The sequence below is a fragment of the Thamnophis sirtalis genome, unplaced genomic scaffold, assembly GCF_051295495.1.
Source record: "Thamnophis sirtalis isolate CommonGarterSnake01/CBP01778 unplaced genomic scaffold, rThaSir2_p1.2 scaffold_9, whole genome shotgun sequence".
Classification (NCBI taxonomy): domain Eukaryota; kingdom Metazoa; phylum Chordata; class Lepidosauria; order Squamata; family Natricidae; genus Thamnophis; species Thamnophis sirtalis.
The window spans coordinates 41,026,442-41,050,412 of NW_028261389.1; the positions used below are offsets into that span (position 1 = coordinate 41,026,442).

The window sequence follows — 23,971 nt, forward strand, 5'->3', positions numbered from 1 at the left end:
CAGAAAACTTTGGCTGGATAAAGGATAGAAAATGAAATATTAATGACAACAAATTAACCATTGTAATTTTTTTGGGGGGAGGGGGAGAAGGGTGATAAAGATCTGCAACACTTGCTCTTCACAAAAAGAATTAAAAGGTTCACATTTTTGCAGCCAAAATATCAGATTGATAAACTGAAGACTGAACTCTGATCATTGCAGAGGTGGGTTGCTGCCGGTTCGGCCCAGATCGGGTAAACCGGTAGTACTGGCAGCAGAAGGCTCCGCCCACCCGCCCAGATGCTTCTCTGCATGCGCAGAATCATCGTGCACGCAAGCGCGTGCACGTTCATGAGTGAACCGGTAGTAAAAATAATAGAAACCCATCACTGGGTAATTGTGCATATATGCAATAATTTTCATACCCATTCAGAGAGAAAACAGTACCTATATACAGAGATAGAAATATATTACATAAACTTTCTTAAATACTTCGATCTACTCAAGATGTAGCCTTGAATTCTAATCTCATTCTAAAATGCACAAATTCCAGCATGCAAAATCCCTATAGATCAAATTCTGCTCTAGAAATATTACAAATATTCAGGTATGAGCCAGACCCATTTTGTTCCTGGGGGTGGATACATGATCCACCAGCAGTCATGATGCATTTTGCTTTGCTTTCTCCTCCAGAGTAATCTACCCAAGACTGTGATACTTCCACTAAACCCAAGTCCAAATCTCATTAATTTCATAAAACTAAGTTGGCTGAACCTTGGGTAAAGTTGTACAAAGGGCTTTCGTCATATGTGATTCAGACTTCTACTGCATGTGATAAGCTGCTGCTTATGTCAGCTACTGTCCTAATTGAATGTTGTGCAGCCCAGCAAGTCTTTGCTGATTGTTCTTGTACTTTTACACTGATGATAATCTGAGCTATCAATCAGGTTTCCTAGCTCAACTGACAATGTGCTACTGCCAAAAGCTATAAGAAGTGTATGGCAGAGGTACTCCAATTTTTAGCACTACAATTAAGCTCTGAGGCATCTAGAGAGCCAGCTGATTTTTGGCAGGAGCTTGAGGTTTTCAACAACAGGTTATGTGGACTTTCTACTAATATGATTGATGTGGGGCAGATAGATTCTGGCAATAGTGCAGGGTGTTCCACTGAAATGTTCAATTTTCTAGCTGTGACAGGTAGCTTATATGATTCATAATAGGACCAAGCCCATTGATGGAATTCTGCAAAAATTCCGAATTCTATTGTGCAAAGGCTGTTACACTATTACTGGAAGAGAGTGGCATGTTTTAGGGTGCTAAAATGCTACTATTTGTTAATTCTGGTAGACAATCCAATTAATATGCTATTAAGGGATAAAAAAGTAAACTTTTTATCCATAATCATTGCACAGGGCTAATATAAAGTTAGTGGTAGCTTATTTCAGATTCAAAATCATATCAGAATTAGGATACTGAAGTAAGCACAAATTATTTTTCATTTGTTCCATAATATGTATTTAAAATTATTCTTTGATAACATATTATCTTTAAAAATTTGCTTCCCTTTGAAAGGCTGTATTGTTAAGAATATTAGATAAATTGCTTTCCCATATTGAAAACATTAAGTTTTGAAATATTCAATATAATGCATTGCATTATATCATGTTTATTCTACAAGTTTTTAATGTTCTATTCTCTTTATTAGCAGACCTCAGAATGAACATTTTGCTTTTATTAGCAATTTTAATATTGGCAGTCAGTGTAGCAATTCAATTTTATTTTTCTCTTTTTTTCCAGAATGCAAGTATTTTTAGGGCTCTTTCACCGGCTATTTAAAATCTGTATAGATGCAAAATGCAAAGCAGATGCAAGAATGTATATTGAATTCTAGTAAATAATTAAATATTTATTTAATATTGTTTAGTAAACTTTATTAGAACAATGTGATGTCCATAACCTACATGTTTTCAATCAGAAAAATAGAGAGGGGATGGAAGAGTAATATCTTCAGAAAGTAAAATATTTATCTTTCATATCCTATTTTTTTTCTGATGCATCCAAAGTAAAAACAGTGGAAAACTTCTGTGTGTGACTGTGCTTCCTTCCTTCCTTCCTTCCTTCCTTCCTTCCTTCCTTCCTTCCTTCCTTCCTTCCTTCCTTCCTTCTCTCCCTCCCTCCCTCCCTCCCTCCCTCCCTCCCATGGGTACACATACATATAGGTACACATATTCCATGAGTATGCATACATGTTTATATCCTTGAGAACACATGCATATACATATGTATGTATTCTCAAGGATATAAACATGTATTTATATGCTCAATCTAAGCATTTCTGTATGCACAGCAGATACTCATTGTAGCTAACTTTGATGCTGCTGCTAATTAGTTTGCAAGAAGATATTGTCAATCTTTTTAATTATCTTCTCTCATGTACATGAATGCAACCATAGTGCCCAAAACTGCTGTTGGGATAGCTGCAAATATAATCTCTCCTACAGAAGTCATGCTTGGATGATTGTATCTTGTCTTATTAGCACAACCCTTTTGTATCTGCAGAAAGACATTTTTATGACCTACAATGCAGACAATTTAATTAAATATAGTTTCTGATTTCATTCAAACCCTAAACTGATGTTTGCTATATGACTATCATAAAACACTGAATTACAGCTTGCTTGTTGTGAATCTGTCACAGTTTTCAGGTTGTGTGAAATTTAAAGCAAAGATTATTTAGGTATGAATACAACAGTCTCTGTGTGTAGACATAAAGTTCATACAATAGTTTAAAATCTCTGGACATAATAAATAATGGATAAAATACTCTTCTTTCGATGTGTGTGCATGTAGAGTTTTACACAAACATTTTAATAAAGCGATGACCATGTCTGATAATAATTATCTCTACAAAGTCTACATCAATAAGCACCTTGTTCAGAGATTTCAAGCAACATCAGGTCTTCAGTCCATTAAGTAATTGGAATTGTAAATTTATCTTTTGGGTGTGGAATAATAAGCCTCTTTGCAGTAAGAATGAAACAGAGAAATTCTGCTCTCCAGCTGTGGAATCCCAAGTAGTTAGTATGTAAATCAAAAGAAGTTGGCTAGAAAAATATTAAAATCTATCCCAATTAATATATGTATGACTTCCTAGACCATCAGAATTATATGACATTGTAAAAATATGCAATTCTCACTATCTGAATCTCCAACAGCACTATGAATTATTCATTTCTTTTCTAAACAAATGTGATGGATTATAACTATAATTTTTATTGAACAAGCTATAGTATAAGATCTATTTAAATTTTTGATGCAGACATAAAAGCAATCTCCTGTTCTTTTTTTTAAAAAATGGAAATCTCCAGTTCTGTATTCCATTCAATATTCACAATTTACATATTGACTTAAGGTGCTTGGTTTTTTTTGGCAACAAGCATTATAAAAACTAATTGCATTATTTTAATCTCCTAAAATTTGGTAATCATTTTAATACTTTAGGTGTACTGAAGGTGAAATTATTGCTGCTCCAAATTGAAATATCATTAGATGTTGATATTATTGTTAGAGGGTGGCAAATATATATATATAGTTGAATCGTATGATATCTTACAAGGAATAACACAGGGTCAACTCCTCTTCTATCACTATCATCAACTAAACCTACTCACTCAGGAAGGACTAAACCAATTATAGATCTGTAGATCCATGCTTATTTCTTGCAGACAGTCCAAAAGGAAATCCTTTTCAGGAACAGCTGCTTTGTCTTAAAGATAGAAGGTTGCACCTCTTCTCCCAGATATATTTTCTCCTAGATATATTTTCCTCATATTTCTAGTAGTCTAAAGCAACCAACAGGCCCTAATTCCACCCCACAGATAGCATTATGCTCCAGAACATCCTAACTACTTCCCCAGAGCCTCAGCACTTCTGAAATTCAAGAAAAAAAAAATCCAAAATAACAATGAAAGTGTTTGTAAGGTTACCTCCTTACATCTTTCCCCATCTTTGGAGTTTCAATTGAAACACTGATGACTCTTTCAGAAAAAATGAAACAATTGTTCAAAGCATGGCATTGAATATTTCATCTCTTTCTCTCTACAATAGCTTTTTCTGGGTGGACAAAATGAGGTGGACAAGTAATCATTCTGGCTGCTTCTAATCAATTGCCAAGTATGTTACAAAGAGTAACCAAGAATAGATATTACAGTGGGAGAAGAAATATTTCTCAAGCCATGTTTTAAGTTGTGCTTGCAATCATTTTCGTGTGAGCCAAAAACACTTTCTGCATTTTGTATACAGAAAATCAACATTAACTGTAACTTTCAAGCAAGCTTCTAAGTACACCACAATGCAGCTGTCTAAATAGACCGCCACAGTGTGGAAATTAGTTTCCAAATCGTTGTTACAAAGAAAAGCTGCCATTGATTTACCAATTGAAGTTGATAAAATAGCAATCTCAACTGCTGCAGTGCCTTGGGGTCTGCTGGTAAATTCTAGTCAGCTGGATCTGTGGCAAGGTGCTGGGATGAATCTAAAGGGCTATTCATAAATACAGCACCCCACTAGATCTTCTGGGAAATTAGCTGCTTTTTCACTGCAAAGCAGAGTCAAAATATCTGATGATCTGATAAATGTGAAAAACAGAAGGAAATCTGTCTATGTTGGAGTTTGAAATAAGATTAATGTAAGCTAACCAAAGGCAGGAGGAGAGATGAAAGACAGAGGAAAAGAAATAACTAAATATAATCTGCATTTCCTGAATCTTAATAAACGATTTTATTCACCGACAAACACATAAAAAGAAAGCCATATATACTTACAAATTATAAAGCATATCAGCCATGTTGCTGCGGTAATACAAGGCATTTCTATAGGCGCTTTCAGCTTCAGAAATCTTACTCTGGCTCTTCAAAACATTTCCAAGGTTACCCCATGCTGCCAAGAGAAGAAAATAATATTGAGAAGGAGTTGCAGTCCAATTAAATACAATTTAGTGTCTGAATAAGGAGTTATTGTGACAAGAAAACCTACACAACCTTTACTCTGATTCCGTTTTAAGATCTCAGCCCACCCCATTTTCATTAGACTATGCCAGTGATAGCTAGCCTTTTTGTCGAGGCCTGCCCAAAGCAGAGGGAGCATGCATGTGCCCATACCCATGATGCAATGCCCTGCCCCTATGCATACGCACACAACACACACCCCACGCGCATGCCCGCAGGCCTCACTGAAGCCTCTGGAGTTCCAGTTTGAAGCCTCCAGGAGGAGAAAAATGGTCCAACGGGCAACCCAGAAGTTTGTTCCCGAATTTCCAGTGGGCCGCATTGGGCCATTTTTCATGCTACCCAGGCTTCAGGGAAGCCTCCAGAAGCCTGGAAAGGGTAAAAAATAGCCCAACACACAAACCGGAAGTTTGGGAACAGACTTCCAGGTTGCCTGTTGGGCAGTTTTTCTCCCTCTGGAGGCTTTGGGCAAAAAACAGCCCAGCGCGCAAACCAGAAGTCTGTTCCTGAACTTCTGTTTGTGCGGTGGGCATTTTTTTGCCCCCCGGAGACTGAAGTGAAGCCTTTGGAGGGCGAAAAATGACCAAAAATTAAGGCTGAAAATCAGCTGGCCAGCACACGCATGCGGGCTGGAGCTCACAGGGCAATGCCTCGCGTGCCTTCAGAAATGGCTCCACATGCCACCTGTGGCACGTGTGCCATAGAATTGCCATCATGGGACTATGCTATTTATATACTAGCAATAACAATATACACATTGAACAACAGCCAGTTTTAATTCCAAACCCATATACTCTATATTTTCAGCACCCCAAATTTGTTGCAATTTCTACACTGAAATATAGGAGCAACCTTTTCATATATGAAATATTGGACACTGAAAGTCTGTAAAGATTCTCAGTCATCCAGGTCATGGTTGTCCCAAAAGTGCTTTTCAGGAGGCAACTGGACTTTCTTATTTTGAAGACATTTTGCTTCTCATCCAAGAAACCTCTTCAGCTCTGACAGGACAATGGGGAATGGAAGGATTTATATTCCTTTCAGACAGCTGGACATTTGCATCCTTCTAGAGAAGCGGTTCTCAACATGTGGGTAGTGACCCTTTCTTGGGTCAAACGACCTTTTCACAGGGGTCACCGAGGAGCCTCCTGCAGAGAGGCTGGCGAGAAGGGAAGGGAGCAGTTCGGGTTCCCTGCGCTGCGGAAGGAGATGTGCCAGAAGACTGACATGTCTGCTGCTCCTCTCGCTGAGGAGTCTCCTGCGCAGCACAGCCAGCTACTCACTTCTCAGTGGTCGCAGCAGAAGGAGTCGCTGTCCCCGCTGCCGTGATCCCATCCCAGGAGGGTATTTTGCTTGCACGTGCAAGAAAGTGATGAAAGAGAAAAGGGGAGAAAGAGAGAGAGAGAAATGAAAGAGAACTGAAAGGAGAGAATGGGAGAGAGGGAAAATAGAGGGAAACAGATCAGGGGGAAAGAAAGGAAGAGAAAAGAAAGAAAGAAAGAAAGAAAGAAAGAAAGAAAGAAAGAAAGAAAGAAAGAAAGAAAAAGTAAGGAAGAAAGAAAGAAACTTTCTCAGACCTATGATGAAAGCAATGGCAAGCTAGATCTCTTGCCAAGAAAACTGCAGTTTGCCAGAAGGCACAAATTGGAAGCAAGTCTGATTTTTTTTTAAAGAAAATAACAGAGATGGCAAAAAAATGCATCTGAAAATAAGATTATTTATCATTTCGGATAACATATATTGTCAAACTCAAAAGAAATTATATATATTTAAAGTCACAACCCCTGGTAAGCCCCAATTATAGGAGGAAGCTAACTGCTTCCATTCTCTGTCCATCGGCTCGTCACAAGAGACCATCCAGACAGAAAGCCCAATATTTTACTGTTGCCTTTGTTACATTTGTGTAGTATTTGTGCTGATAAATAATCTATACTATATCTATACTAGTCTCCCTTTATTTATTTATCAGCACAAATACTACATACATACATACATACATACATACATACATACATATTGATATATATATCAACTTAGAGTTCACTATGAAAAGATTACAGAGAAGCAATTTCCTACAATTAATAACTTTATTTTGGATTTGCGATCATATTCAATGAGAAAGAAAGAAAAAGAAAGAGGGAAAGGGAAGGAAAGAAAGGAAGGAAGGAAGGAAGGAAGAAGAGAAAAGGAAAGGAAAAATAGAGAAAAACAGAAATGAGAGGGAGGGGGAGAGAAGAGAGAGAGACCCTATTCCCACAGAAAACACTGAGCCATGAAACCTGGGTAGGCATGTCTGGGGGGGGGATGTCATGTGACTGGGTGGGAGTGATGTTGAGTTTGCCACACCCATACAGGTTTTGTGGTTTTGTGTTTTCTGTGGGAAACGGATCCAAATGGCTCTTTGAGTGTTTAAGATTGCCGACCCCTGTGCTACACCATGCTTCAAGACAAAATTTCATTTATTTGTAATTAGAAATATTTCACAATATATAATTACATATTGTTTTTGTGATTAATCACTATGCTTTAACTATGTTCAATTTATAACAATAAAAATACATCCTGCATATCAGATATTTACATTATGATTCAAACAGTAGCAACATTACAGTTACATAGTAGCAATGAAAATAATTTTATGGTTTTATGGTTGGGGCCTGAGGAACTTTATTAAAGGGTTGCGGCATTAGGAAGGTTGAGAACCACTGTTCTGGAGGGTCATTGAAGATTTGGTTTGTCTGTGTCTTCAGGGTCACCTGAGTGGTGCTCCTGGTTCCTGTAGTCTACAATTTTTTCTCTGGAAATCCATTCCTATTCTCACACCATTCAAAGAGTGTTCATCCCAAATTGTATAGCTAGAAGTCTGTAGAGATTCTCAGTCATGGATGTCACAGTTGTCCCAAAGGTGCTTTTTCAGTAGGCAACTGGACTTCCTTGTTTTTTCTTTTGAAGACATTTATAAGGAATTTAATATAAAGGGATAATATAAAGAGCTGAAGAAGCTTCTTGGATGAGAAGTAAAACGTCTTCAAAAGAAAAAACAAGAAAGTCCAGTTGCCTCCTGAAAAAGCACCTTTGGGATATTGAGTATGCAAGAACAACAACATATTATTAGGGCCAGTTTCATGGCTTAGAAACATTGCTTTTTATTTGAATAGGTAATGGTTATTACAGGTGCACTTGAATTGATTATTACACATGAATGGTTACATGTTATAGTTAGTCCTGAGGTAACAACCACAACAGAGCTTGAAATTTCCATTGCTAAACAATACAGTTTTAAGTGAATTATGGCTCATTTTGTGAATCTGGCTTCCTCATCGACTTTGCTTGTCAGAAGCCAGCTGGGAAGGTTGCACATTGTGATCATATGACCTTGGACAGTACAATTGTCATAAATACATGCCAGTTGTCAAGCCCCTGAATTGTGATCACATGACCATGGGGATGCTATAACAATCTAAGTGTGAAAAATAATCCTAAATCATTTTTTTTCAGTGTACCTTCGAATAGTTACTAAACGAATGTTGAAAGTCAAGGCCTAACTGTACTTCACAGTCTCTTCCAGTGGAGGAAGCTAATTTCTACAGGCAAAGTTAAATTGCAAATAAAATATGCAATTAACTATGTAAACCCTATCCATAGTCTCTTGCTTGGTTGCTATTTTATGGATTGGAGAAAATGCCTTGCGTGAGTCTACCACACTTGCAGATTTTGCAAATGATACCACTGATTTTAGCAATAAAACCAAAAATATTTTTGTTTTATACTCTATGGAGCTTTTTTCTGGACATGCATCTGTTATTTTATTGTTCTATTTTTATGTACTAATATAAAGTACACAGAGTTATTGGGAATTGGCTCGTCCTAAAATCCATGTAAATAAAGATCCTAATCATAATGGGAGGGAAAAACAGAAACAATAGAAAAACCTTAACATGATCAAAATAAGAAATCCCCTCCCCATTTCCCCCCCATATATTTTAGTTGAAACAAGACAGGGGTATATGAAGTTATATGCAAGGTACACACAATCAGTTCCTAAAAACTATTGTTAATGCATAATTTCTTCAATGAAATAAAACTTTCATATGAATAAAAAAACATGCCAGGTTTCCTTCCAACAAGCTGGACGGAACTAATCAAGGAGACACACAAGAATCCAGGAATTTTTAATAAATACTGCAAAAAAATTAATAAGATATTACAAAATAATTCTACTGACTTGTCTATCAAATGCAAGTCTTATTTACAGTGAAATAAATCACATTTCATGTCTCTTTTGGCAATGACCTTATTTTCCATCTATCTTTTGATAAATCTAATATTAAATCTAATTAAATCCCTCTGATTCAATTTCACATCCTAAGACAGAGTTGTCAAACTCGATTTCATTGAGGGCTGCATCCGGGTTGTGTTTGACCGCAGGGGGCCGGAATGTGTGTGACCAGGGTGGGCGTGGACAGCTTGGCATCATTCATGTTGGGGGGCCCTGTGGCGGACCAAGCGCTCTGCCAGAGAAAATGAATTTCCGAACCTGCGGCCCTCGCGAGCTCTGTTTTCGCTGGCAGAGGCACCATAGGCTGGTCTTTCGCTGTTTCCAGGGCGGACCCGCAGGCCAGATCTAAGCACTCTGTGGGCTGGGTCTGGCCCCCGGGCCTTGAGTATGACACCCCTGCCCTAAGAAAAATATTAACAATATCTATGACAAAAAAGTTATTGAAGTAAATGAACAGCAAGTATTCATAGGGAAAATTACTGAAGAGTTTTCCTGTTCTGTACATATTAAGTGAATGATCTTCCAAGACTCCTGCACTGAGGGCTATATAATGCTAAAATTAAGTTTCACTAGCAGCATTACTTAATTTGAATAGCATTCAAATATCTTACAACTAGTTACCCATAGCCAAAAGATACATTTGATCCATTGCGGTGCTGAGAAGTTCTCAAATTCTATAGCAAAGATAGAAGAATTTCAAAAGCTGTTCTTGATACAGCTTTGCTATTCAAGAGGAGGAGAAAGAGGAGGAGCCACCTCTGGACATGAGGAAGGCTTCGGGCTTGTCTGACCAGTCATATTGGATCCATGCAATGGGTGGATTTGCATCTGTATTTACAAGGTTAGTGTACACAGTTTAGTCAGTCAAGCACTTGCTATCAGTTTTGTGACCCCAATAAAGTTCATAACATTGTCCTGCAGCTCTAACTATTTTGTATCTGCAAGAAATTTATCCTTTATCCACACAGGGAGAGCCAAAGACCAAAGTCTCTTTCTGCATCCAGAAAGAGTGGTGCTCACAAAAATATGACAAAATATATACCCATGAAGGCCACTGAAAAAGACCAAAGTTCATAATATCTTCATTAATGAGTAGGCCACCATCTTTACCTATTTTCTGTGAAGCACTTTAGAGCAGCCATCTTTATTAGAATATAGTATTACGATTTATAGTCACACGACTACAGCGAATGAAATCAAGATTTTTAAAAATGAGAATTATTGAAGAGCACAGTATAATGTGAATAAAATTAATCACAATTTGCATTTAATCAGTCTTGCAACCACTTGCTTATTGTTTATAGAACAGAAATACAATTCTTAGGAGAGAATGTGGAATATTAAACCGATAAAATTGTAACCAGTTAGAAAATAAATAGAATGGATGCAACTTCTAATTAAGTTAGAAATTTTAAATAATTATTAATTTTATTTGAATTAACTAGTTGATTTAATTTAGTCTACTAAAGTGTCTTTTAAATTGAGAACTTAATATTCAGAAATCAGCAATTCTGAGGAGAAAATAGGTAAACTACATGGACATAAACATTAATTGCTTTCTAACTCTGTCTCTCTCCACAGTCACACAGCATGTTATTAAATGCCAGCAAACTGGGCTAAATTCCGGCAGTCACTATTGATGGTTTGCTTGTGCGCGCACACTTGATGTGTGCAGTGCATGCATGTGCAGTGCAATAAAAGTGCTCTGTGCACGTGCAGAAGCAAAAAACAAGATGGCAGCACCTACGGTGCTGCCTGGAGAACTAGTTTGGGAGCATGGCAGGCCTGGGTCACTGTCAGTTCCAGTGACCCAGGCCACCAAACCACTACCGGTTTGGCCGAACCGGTCTGAACCGGTAGGAACCCACCACTGCAGCAAACCCCACTTTGAGCATATTAGTCACATATTAGGCACTCCCACCTTCAACCTATTTAATGTCCTCCAAGTAACGTAGAGGAGATCAGATCTCTCAGCCATGTCCTCTTCTGAGATTATAGTTTATTCCATAAATTATCTCCTTCATCTTCTAATTCGGCTTTGCTCTTACATGCTTCAAGAATATTTATCCTTGGTGTGGGTTTGAGACATCTTGTTACTATGCACATTGCATACTGCTCCACTAACAGCAATGTCAACTGGTTTTGCATATGATAATTCTATCAAATTAAATGCTATCTGCATTTCTTTCCCTGCTATTTTGCTGATATTATTTGATAAACACTATTACACTGTTTCAAAGACTGGTTGTTCTATGCATATATTTCTATGCTTTTTAAATTTTTTAAATATTCTTTTTAGTTTCTCAAAATATATTCTTTAAAATGGGATCATTAAAATAAAATAGATAAGAAATACATTTAAGCTTCATTATTATTAGTCATTGCCCACACTTTGCTACTCAATTTCCTGATACTGACTGCTAATAAATTGTGATATCACATTGTTTTTCTGCTTCACACCCTATTAATGGAGAAGGTTACTTTATCCATTGTTACAAGCCAACCATAAAATATTAAATATTGTTTATGTTTAGCTCAAAGCAACAATATACTATAACTGAGAGCCAAGGTGGCGCAGTGGTTAAATGCAGCACTGCAGGCTACTGCTAGATCAGCAGGTCAGCGGTTCGAATCTCACCGGCTCAGGGTTGACTCAGCCTTCCATCCTTCCGAGGTGGGTAAAATGAGGACCCAGATTGTTGGGGGCAATATGCTGACTCTCTGTAAACCGCTTAGAGAGGCCTGAAAGGCCTATGAAGCGGTATATAAGTCTACTGCTAAGTCTAACTGAATTATATAAATTTGTTTATATAAATTTATGATATTAACACAGCTTATCAGACGTATGGGATGGAGAATGAAAATCTTAGTTGTACATATCTCATTTTCAGATATTTATTCAATAGAGCCTACTATGTATAGACGATAAATATAAAAATAGTTTAAAATATTTTAATATACAGTTAATTTTTATCTCTATCTGGAATTTCATGTACTATTAAATATTTGTCATAAGTATGTAGATTTATTTTGCTATTACAAAATTAACTTGTCAAAACAAATTCTCTAAAAATTAATAAATGGTTTCCACGTGTTCAACTCCTAAATTTAATAATACATATGGATACATATATAAATGCATATCAGCAAATATCACAAATGTTCATATTCACTCAATTCTGACAACCAATAAATCTTTCAATGTCCATGAATGATAGCATACTTATGGTGTGATCAACCTGTTAGTGGTCAGTCTATTCAAAGAATTATGACCAATTGGAATTTCTATATACAAGTCAATTGCCTCATAAGTCTGAAAACCATTTTAGTAATATGACTGTCATTTTACTAGGCTTTCAGCAAGCTGTCAATAAATACTTGACAGTATCAGTCTTTCAGAGACACCGAACTTCCTTAAGTAGCCATATTTACTATTTTCCCAAATTCAATAGGTAACTAACGCCACCCAAACCTTACAGAGTTGCCTTGCAGGAAAACAGACAGCAAATAAATTTAATAAAGTAAATAAAAATAAAGAGTGACATAATAATATATGTCACTCTTTTGAAAGCAAAACAATATATCAAATGAGAAAAAGAATAGGCATGACAACTGATATAGAGATAGGCATCTGAATCCTTAAGTCATTTGTTGTCAACTAGTGATCAGAGCCTTTGTACATAACCCTTTAAGACAGTAGCTGTTTTAGTATATTCTTCTCTGTATATCTGTGGTCATTTTCAGTGACAATAAGCAAACTTGCGAGTCATGCTTTTGAATAGTTCATTAGTATCTGATCACTAGACTCATGAATAAACATCTTACTATTAAATTAGGTGCTGCACTAGAGGTTAAAAGAGGCTTATCACTATTTTACATGCTACTATTATTAATTTTTTTCAGCTATTGGTACAGCTAATCTTTTTGATTAAAGTTCTTCACATTATTTATTTTTTTAATCTATTAATGGAGAGTTCTTCTGGGTGAACAATATGTGTTGGTGGAATTGGCAGAGCAACTTGTGAAAAGGTGTGTATTTATTTTTCGGGGTGGATAACAGTTAATACTTTTTTATAGTGAACAGGTATTGGGTCAATTTCATTGATAGATTTGTAGATGTGAGGCATATGTTAAAAGAATGTGATGTGAATTAGTAATTCAGCAAGTATAGACGAAAAATGTATAGCCATTTGTAGACCAACAATACAAGGGAGGGAACCTATTAGATTTGTGTGAAATACAGGTATCAGCATTTCAGCATTCAACTAGGGTGGAGGTCATATGTTTATTGTTAATTTTATATTTGTTATATATACCTTCCCACCCACCCCTTTTCCCTGTTCTGTATCTTGTATGCAATACTTGTTTTGTTATTTTCTTTATTCTGTATTTCCATTTTAGTTTTGGAAAAATAAAAATTTATGGAAACATTGGGGTGGGGGGTGTGGGGAGAAGTTAGACATATGCAAACTAGGTGAAGATTATCTAGTGTCTTCCAGATATTTTGGCTAACATTTTCCATTATCCTCTGCTTCTGGCTTCACTGAACAGAAAGCAAAAGTTCAAATATTTGGCTACCATTCGACTAGCAATATTTTAGGGAAAAAAGAATGCAGGTATCAAAACATAAATCACAGAACAGAGTAATTAAAATACAAATAGAATAGTAACAATAGATATTAGGATTCAAAACATTAAATGGAAAGCAGACGATGCCATTCAACTCTGTCTTCATTCCTGAGCCTTGGAAGCATTCATTCATTCATTCATTCAAGAAAATCTTCTGCAATTCAAGGATAGAACTTATTTCCTAGGCCTTTCCTCCTGAGATTCCAAACTCCCACGGTTGTAAAAACAGATTGGATTGAATAGAATGAGCTGTGCCATAGCATATTATAGGAAAATTGGATAAAGATGATTCATGTAAATGGGCACTCTTCCTTCGTCTCCCTTTTTGCATCTATGTACAGTTCAAGAAATCCTAGAAACCTTAACAAATGTAATCAATCATTTTGCTGTAGCACTGTAGCAAAAAATGTTTAGTCTCATAAATGTTTTTTAAACGGATAGTACATTAATAGACTGTATCCAATTTATAGCATAAGATCTTTTGGTGGAGGAAGAGGGATTTTATGCATTTTCTTACTGTAGATTATTTTGAATAGAAACAGTAACTTGAACACTCATTTTTCTGTTTAAGTTTTTATTTGTTGAAATTCATTAATGAATTTAATAAAGCAATGTGCCAATTAAATTTATCAGAATTTACTCTTGGTTTTCCAGTCACAGAGGCTCTTGCCTCATACCAATTAAACAAAGACAAATGTGTAATCATATTTTCATAAATTTAAAAATGCAACCAGTAAATAATTCAAACTACCTACTTTTTTTTCAAATGTTTCTGTAAGAACTATTCTTACATGAGATATTGTAATACAAAGATTCAGAAACATAAAACATATTAGCAAAAAAATTCTGTAGTTTGCACCTTGTTTTTACCCTACATTCAGTGAATCCTCTGAATAAGCAATTAATATGAAATTATATTTCAGTATAGAACATTATTTCTGTACTTTAATTATTTATGATTGTATATATAGGATCTACGCATTTTCCAAAAACAACTGGTATAGCTAGATTAAAAAAATACATAATAAACTGACCCATTTGTTGCAAACAACCCCAATGGAAAATGTTACCTTTAGCTGGATTTACTTTAATCCCTGATTTATACAGCATCTCTTCATTCTGCCAGTCTCCATTTCTGACAAATGTCTTCAGTCCGTAAAGAAAAATTAACGCAGCAGTAGCCAAAAAAATCAAGTTCTTCAGAAAGCGCTTTTGGACTTTGACATAAAGGGCTCTTGTGCCCACAGTGATCAAGAGGCAGAAGCCCATACTAGGTATATACAACACACGCTCTGCTATAACAAAGCCTACATAAAAAAATAAGTTTGTGGCAGGAATAAAAGGAACAATTAATAAAGACAGTGACAGAACCACAATATTCTCTGTTGAGGGGATGTGTGGTTTGTGTGGTAAGCCTTTGTTAATGCCATTTTCTTCTTTAGATGCAAAACTGGACCTCAGCTCTTTATATTCCAGTTCAGATAGGTAGTTGTGACCGTTGCCGTTAAGTCTGCCATTTGTTATACTTTTCCCATTGCCTTCTCTTTCTATGCTGGAATTTCTCAAACTGGTATAAGTAAGGAGGAGGAGTCCAGCATAAAAGGCCACTGTGTGTAGGTTCCTCCAGTCATTGATTGTTTTGAGAAGAGGCACAGCATCCATGGACCAATCAAAGCTAAGAGTGTCTGGGCACAATAGCAGCCAAAGGTTTTTGGTTGGCAAATAAAAAAAGGTCAGAGCTCTTGTTAAAAAATTATCTGAGTCAGCTGCTGGATTGTCAGAGTTGGAAAAGCTGGGAGGTTTGTTCCCCATCCAGTAGAAGCGAAGACCCAGCAATAAAGCTCCCCAGAAGATCAATAAACCAATGCTCAAAAGAAGAGGCCAATTCTTCCTCTGCAAAAGAAAAAAAGAGAAAAAAGAATTATACTTCCTAATTCTTTGCTAAAACTGTGGAAATCATATATTCTTAGTTCAGATCTCTCAGCTAATATTTTATATTTAAATTTCATTTCTACATCCTTTTATTCTATTTATAGGATTTTTTTTTGCTGCTAAAATTTCATTGTAAAACCAGATAACATTTTAATGTCTCTCAAACTTCCTCATTTACTGATTTATTGCAACAGGTCACTATCTCATTGTGAATTAAATTATTTTGGAAATAAGTGCAACTTATTATAAAATAGCTCTCATTTGTTCCAGCCTGCTTCTCAATGTTGGGACACACTTTATCTGGAGGACATGAACTTTGAAATATTGGCTCTGGGCTTACTATTTAATGTTTTTTATGCAAAACCAATTTAAATTGGCATTTCCAGTAATACAATATGTATTCCAGTAAATACATATTGATCATTATTTTCTTTTGCATACAGTTTGAAGATGGACACTACTTTCATCTTAATTAGTGCTTTTTAACTTTTAAGTCAAATCTGGAGCATTATTAAAATATCAAGTTCAGCTACACTAAACTATTGCATAGAATGCAAAATTCAAGAACAAGATCACATTAGTGATTAAAAGAACACTTTAACGCATACTTTTAATTTATTTTTTGCAGCTTATGAGCAATTAGTTTGAATTACTCTATAACATTCATGGTAGATACAGTTAGTGTGTATTATTATTGTTGTTGTTGAAATGTGACTCAGAGCACATACTGGATTTTTAAATTGAAACATTTCATGATACCCACCAAGGTACTGGCCATAATACAAGATAGTGTGTGAGCCAGAAAAAATATCCAACAGTGCTTCACAATATAAAAACATTTTAATTGCAGATTCCTATTATCTTAATTAACAAACTTTGGCAAATTAAATTATTTTAATAAATGGCTGCAGGAACATATGGTACAATACATACTAAAGTAGAAATCTATTTTACTACTATATTTCTCTAATGTCACACTGCTACAGCACTCAGGGCAATTTACAACAAAAAACAGCAATAAACTTTTCAGAAAACAAAATAACAGATTTTTAATTAAAATGGTTAGTCTCATTGATATTATATTTATTATTAAATAATCTGCATTCTAAATACCAAAACTTCTCCTGGCTTCTCTATTTTCATATTTTTTTCTAAAAATGATATAAATGCCATGTACATTTGACACATTTTATGCCACAATGTAAAAATTCTGTTTTCTAACTTTCTCCCAAATATTGTTGTGTGTGTGTGTGTGTGTGTGTGTGTGTGTGTGTGTGTGTGTGTGTTTCTAGATGATAGGATGTAAGAATCAGGTACAGCAAAGCTAATAGAATCTACCCTATAAAAGTTGGGATGTTGCACAATTTGTGTATCTCTGAATAGACACCAAAATCTTCTAACCAATTGTATTTTTTAATGTGCCAGAATTAGAATAATTCATTGAATACTTATTAATTTAATATGAATATAATTTAGATTTTAATTGTTTACAGTCTTCTATCCAATTTAACTTTTGCACTCCAACACACCTATCACAGACCAAATCTGAGATTTTATCCAAAGCAACACATATTTTAGGGAATCAACTTTTTAAATAAAATGATCAAACTAAGATTAACCAAGATACAAATCCCATTTATGCAATGGTATTTTATGATCAAACTTAAAAAAATCACAGAATTACAGCAAAGCTAATAGAACCTACTCCCCAAAAAGGGAATCAGTGTAAGTATGCAAGTGGTAGTGGATCTTGATTTTAGCAACTGTGCTTGGACTTTCAACTCATGCCTGGACTTGAACTTTGTATGTGGATTTGTGGACTTGTGCCTTGCCCTTGGATTTTGTGTTGCTTATGACTTCGTGCCTTGGCTGTGCAGACTTGGACTCAGTGGGACTTTGTGTTGAGTGAGACCTGGGGAATAATATTAGAAGCTTGCAGTGTCTCAATAAAGTATTGAAACTCCTTGATGTGAGCTGCGTGAACTGGGATAGGACACCTTCTAACCACCTAACATATTTTAGATTTTGGACTACTCTGTATTTCTTCCCCACTCTCCTATCAACTAATCTGGGTTTCTTTCTGGGAAGCACTGTATCGCTCGAACTCTTCTCCAGATTGACAATATTTTTTCATATATCTGAAGATAGTAAGAAAGAAGGAAGGGATCAGAAGCCCACCATAAGATTCTAGTACCATGATGGCACCTGGAGCCATATCTTCCAGCACACAAGCCGTCAGTTCTAACGCACATGCGCGTGCCGTCAGCTGATTTTCGGCCTTCTGGAAGGCTGGGGGAAGCTGTTTTCACCCTCCCCAGGCTTCAGGAACGCCTTTGGAGCCTGGGGATAGTGAAAAACGGGCCCAATGGGCCAACTGGAAGTTCAGAAACTATCTATTTCCAGCTTCAGGACTGTTAACTCTTCATACCAACAGCACTTTATTCTTGCAGTTTTTTTCTGGATAAAACACAACCGGAGGTGGAGTTTTTTATAATGCTTGGCAACAATGATTAGATTACTGTACTGTTAAGAGTCCTAATCTATCCCATCTGCCATAAGCTTTTATATCCTTATTAAAACCTCTAACCCTTTAATCAGTTATGGTTTTCCTCCAAGAGAAACCTTTTTAAAACAAAAAGGATAACTGAAGTGCCATTTATGTTTGCTATGGCTTCCATCAATAAAATGTTCTACAGGTGTTCCTTACTGCAAAATCTGCAGAACATTATCATCAGCTCTGCTGAATTAAGTAGATTACACTATTATTTAACACTTTGTTAATGCAAAGTTCTTTTTATCCAGTAGCACATGATGTTTCCAGAAGGCAAGCATGATTTCTTCTGTTCTCTCCCATTCCTCAGGTAAGAAAAGAAAAACATTGCAAAAGCAGAACAAAACAGATAAAGCTTAGAAACTCAATAAACTATACGTTTAATTGTGCTTAGTCCAGCTTTAAAATTTATATATATTTACTCCTCCTTCCCCTACTTTAATAAAATGTAAAAAAAGGTAAACGTGATTATTTGCACATATGATTAATTCATTTTGTACTTCTTTTGGATATTTTAGCTTGCATGGAATACAGTATGCAAATGGTTACCAAAAGTGTGAACCATTGACAGTACATTGGGATTGCCTACAGTAAACACGCTGCTTCCTATGCATACTTCAGCTTCTTAGTTGTTTATCTGCTGATTGAAGTAGGCTATAACCCTGTCATTAACTGCTCTGAGCGGCATGTATATTCAATATCAGTAATTCAGTTTTAAAATGCACAGGCATAAAATAAAGATAAAAACAAGCAACATATTTTAACATAAACAACATTGCTTAATTTTCCCCACAGAAAATAGAATACCAGAAGAAGCAACATTTCAACATCTCAATGCACAAACCCTACGGAAATTATTAACTTTATGATCAAATAAGCAGAGAAAAAAATACAGGTTTTTTTTAAAAAAAGCAAAAACAAAAATACAACCAGTTTTCTATTTAAGGAGATAAAAAATATAAAATACATTTATATGTATTTTATGAAAACACATTTTCAGATCCTGCTTTTAAAATCATATTCAATCATTTTTAGTATTTGACCTTTTGAAAATTTAAAACTGTGAAAAAACTGATGGCAACCTTTTTAAACAATGAAATAAAACAATAGTACAATCTGGGAATATATGGAGGAATCAGTTAACTTGGTCAGTCAAGTTAACTTGAAGAAATATGCCTTTAGCAAATTTAACTAGGAAAAGACATAGAGCAACTTCCAACCTTGAAAGGCTGAAACTGTTGAAGTTGTGAGTAGCTGGAAGACATAGGGTAACTTAAAATGAATAAAAACATAAGTTAATTAAAGGTCTATACTGGGTTATGGGGTTGGAAGTAAAAGGTGGTAGTTTTAACTTTGTTTAGGTTCTTACAAAGCATTGAGCCCTGAATCCAATCTTGGGATTCTGGAATGACATCTTATTCTGGAATCTCTCATTCATCTGCCATGCAGTCACTATGGGGCAGCACAGGACTTCACAGTTTCCGATGGAAACAAAAGGTCAATGCTTCAAAATATACTATGCTTTAGTTTTTTGCAGCATTGAAGTTTTTTTCTCAAAATAAACAGATCTATTTTCGTCTGTACAATTTTCCAGCCAGAGAAGATGCTGAAATTAGCAACCAGGAAAAAGGATATATGTAGGATTTTTTTCTAATGCATATTTCATTTGAATGCTAAAACAGAGTTTGATATAAAAAAAGGATCTAATGATACCCTCACAGTACTTTGAGGGATTTACCAAAGTTATGCCTTTATTCTTAGTGTAACTGTAATTCCTGTTGTGTAACAGATTGAGATAAGCTACTAATAGTTCTACAAACTGCATTCTAAAACTTTCACTAATGACTTATCAAATTATGTTATTATTCTTAAAAAATAAACAATTTAACTACTGGAATCAGTACATTAAATTCTGCAAAAGTAACTAATTGGGTCTTATTGTTTTTTATGGCATCATATTATGGGAAAGTAGCCAACTGGAGATAAATTAAGAAGTCAGGAATAAATAATGTGTAAATCCACAAAATTATATTCTTTCAAAAAGCTTTTGAAGTTAATGATTCTACGATTAGCCTTTTAAAATTTTTGACATTATTTCCAACACAAAGTATTAGTCACAATAATAGCAATAGCAATAGCATTTAGACTTATATACTGCTTCACAGAGCTTTACATCTCCCTCTAAGCAGTTTACAGAATCAATATATTGCAAGGGGCGGAGCTGACGTTGCGATGATACAACATGTGATCTTGGAGCTCCAAGATCACCGTTGATATCTCTGCCACTGGATGGTCCTTTTGGACCTAAACTGTCCCATAGAGACAGTGATAGGGAAGGGCACATCCTGCTGATCTCAGGGACATAGCAAAGTCCCTGATTGATCCAGGAGAAGTTCTTTTTTTCCAGCGACAGAGAAGCAGCCATTGAAGCTGCTGAAGTTGGGACAGCTCCAGAACAGAAGGAAAGCGGGAGAGAAAGTGTGTCGAATTGGTGAGATAAATTTTATTATTAGAGATCACCCAAAAAACCCAAAAGTTAAATTAAAATTGAAGACAGGAGATAGTAAGCGGCGAGATTAAGCAAGAATTAAACTTAGAGTGTTATCTTTTTTTAATTTTTTCTTTTTACAGATAGAATTTTTACATATGTTTCCTACTTTTTAAATTGAATTGGCTAATTTTTCTTCTTCTATTTTTCATTCTTTTTTCATACTTCTGGATTAAGATTTTTTTTTTTACAACACTTGATTGGATTGTTTTCTTTTAAGAACTTTTTTCCTTAAGTTTGGAATACAAAGAGGGATGTAAAAGCAGAGGAAAAAGAAGCAACACTGCCACTTAGAGGCTGGGGGTTTGGAAACATTGTTTTTCTCTTTTCTCTTTGAACATTTGACTTATATATCAAGGCTTCTGAGTTTGTTTATTGAAAGTGATAGTGGGAAGAGCACGGGTTATTTATATAGGTGCGTTTCTGGAGTACTATCAGTAGCTGGTCTGGAGTGAAGAGAAAGCCTTGACTTGAAAGATTATAATGAACTTACTTGAAATTTAACAAAAAAACCTTGGATGTTATAGTGGCAGTGTTTATAAGTTGGAAGAATGGTGTAACATGAAAAAGAAACATTAATATTGCAAATAATTATACTAGAAATTCAAAAAATACTAGTAAGAACCAATGTTCCCTCTAATTTTTTTTCAGTGTGTGCAGAAAAGTATAGTGTTTGAGTGGCACATTTTAGCAATAGCAATAGCAGTTAGACTTATATACCGCTTCATAGGGCTTTCAGCCCTCTCTAAGCGGTTTACAGAGTCAGCATATCGCCCCCACAGTCAGGGTCCTCATCTCACCCACCTCGGAAGGAGGGAAGGCTGAGTCAACCTTGAGCTGGTGAGATTAGAACCGCTGAACTGCAGATAACAGTCAGCTGAAGTGCCTGCAATACTGCACCCTAACCACTGCGCCACCTTGGCTCTATTTCTCATTTTCATGCCTGAGAACCTGAATTTTTTAAAGTCATAATTGCCATCAGAGCAGATGTTGGGGAAGGGGAGCAAGGAGGAAAAGGGTCTCCTCCCTCTTCCTCAGACCCCCAGGAAGAAAGGAAGGGAAAGGAGGGGGAGGTAAAGGAAAGGAAATGGGAAAGAAAAAAAAGGAAAGGATGAAGAAGAGAGGGAAAGGGGAGGGAAGGGAAAAGAAAAAATGGAAAAGGAAATAAGGAAAGGAAAATAAAAGGAAAAAGAAAGGAAAAGAGAAAGAAAAGGAAAAAGGGAAGGAAAAGGAAAAGGAAGATAGAAGAAGGATAGAAAGGGAAAGGAATGAGTGGAATGGATTGGTACTGCTCAAAAATCAAGTCTCAAGGTCCCGTGGACTCCTTTGGCTCAGGCAATCCAACTCCACGCTGCTTCCCTCTCTTCGCAAAGCGAAGGGATTGCAGAAAGGCTGCTGAGCCCAGAACGGGCCATCAGACGACGCAATGCCTGAGAAATGCGGGATATGCAGAGAAATGCAGGCTACAACCAGCGAATCACTTTTTCCCAGGAACCGACAAAGCCCCAGAGGACCAATGGGAATTCTCCCTTCTGCAGCGTCATTTGTCTCCGGGCAGAGTCTTCCTTGACTTCACCCGCTGGAGGAGAGAGTTCAGTGCAGCGAGAGGAGGGAGGGAGGGGGAATATTTTAAGTGATATTTTAAGACATTAAAAAACACTGTGCGGCAGTTGGAAACTGCTGTGCGGCATTTTCTTGTTACGTGTGTGGCCGTGCAGCTTAGAGGGAACATTGGTAACAACAGAGAATATTGAGAAGAGAATGGAGAATATAGAACACAGAACAGGGAAAATAGATGGAAAAATTGAGGATACTTATCAAATGATGATGAAAGTTGAGGACAGAGTTCTAAAAAGTGAAGAAAAATATGAACAAAGAGATAAGAAAATTGTTGATACTGACAGTAAACTGAGCATGGTTGAAAATGGCAAGAGTGGAATATGGGAAGGGGAGATCGATGGATTGGAACTCTATCTCAGACCTCAAAATATAGAAAAAGAAAAGGGAAAGGGAGAAAATTTGACAGAAGTAATGAGAAATTTTGGAAGAATCATCGGTGGTAACCAAAGACAAGCTGATGGAAGGAACAGATGGAGGGTTTAGAGTTTTTACAAGATATGTAATGAGCAACAAGTTGGTAAGAGAAGTCCATATAAGAAGTCCAAGAAAACAATCAGAATACTACAAATGGCAAGAGATATAAGATTGCACTACTACTGGAAGGATACAGGATGATGTAATGAAAGGTCATAATAAAAATTTAGTTAAATTTAGAGTATTATGTATAAAATGGAGTGATAATAGTTATAGTCAAATAAATGAGTAACAATGATAATAATGCATATATATACACCAGATTGATAATATGAAACTTTATACAAATTGTAAGTGAGGACTATGGAGAGGATGTTTAAAAGCCTTGTTATTAAATATAAACAATTTTTATATAGAATATGGCATAAAGATGTAATATTATTGGATGATTTTAGGAGGATGTAATTAAATGCCATAATATAGATTTACTACAAATTTAGAATATCTTATATAAAAGGATGTAATAACAGTTATAGTCAAATGAATGTTTAATAATCATAATAATTGTTTATATATGTATATTGGATTGATGATATGAGAATTTGTGTAAATTGCAAGTGGGGACTATTGTGAGGAAGCACAAAGCTTTGTAACCAATCGACATACTGCATGTAACTGGAGGATGGTTTTTATGTATCGTGGTGTGTCTATGTCTGTCTGTTTTATGTTTGTTTAAAAATAAAAAAATTCAAAAAAATAAAAAGAATCAGCATATTGCCCCCAGTCTGGGTCTTCATTTCACTGACCTCGGGAGGATAGAAAGTTGAGTCAACCTTGAGCCTGGTGAGATTCAAACTGCCAAATTGCAGGTTAACAGCAGTAATAAGAACTAAAAGACTCAAATAGAACAGGGAGAAATAAAAGAAAAAGATGTAAGTACACTAAGAAAAAAAATAGAAAAAGTAGAAAGATACAAAAGAAAGATATAAAAAAGTGATTTCTGTTATATTCTT

At 35.8% G+C, this 23,971-nt stretch overlaps 1 protein-coding gene across 1 annotated transcript in view; it reads right to left on the bottom strand.

The window, feature by feature from the left end:
- The window catches only part of TMTC2 (transmembrane O-mannosyltransferase targeting cadherins 2), a 221,772-nt gene that overhangs the window by 60,541 nt on the left and 137,260 nt on the right, over positions 1-23,971 (bottom strand). The window contains exons 3-4 of the mRNA XM_087723389.1: positions 14,964-15,786; positions 4,803-4,917 (exon numbers count right to left, since the gene is read on the bottom strand). Of these exons, the coding sequence (XP_087579515.1) occupies positions 4,803-4,917; positions 14,964-15,786 (938 nt within the window). The remainder of the gene's footprint in view (positions 1-4,802; positions 4,918-14,963; positions 15,787-23,971) is intronic.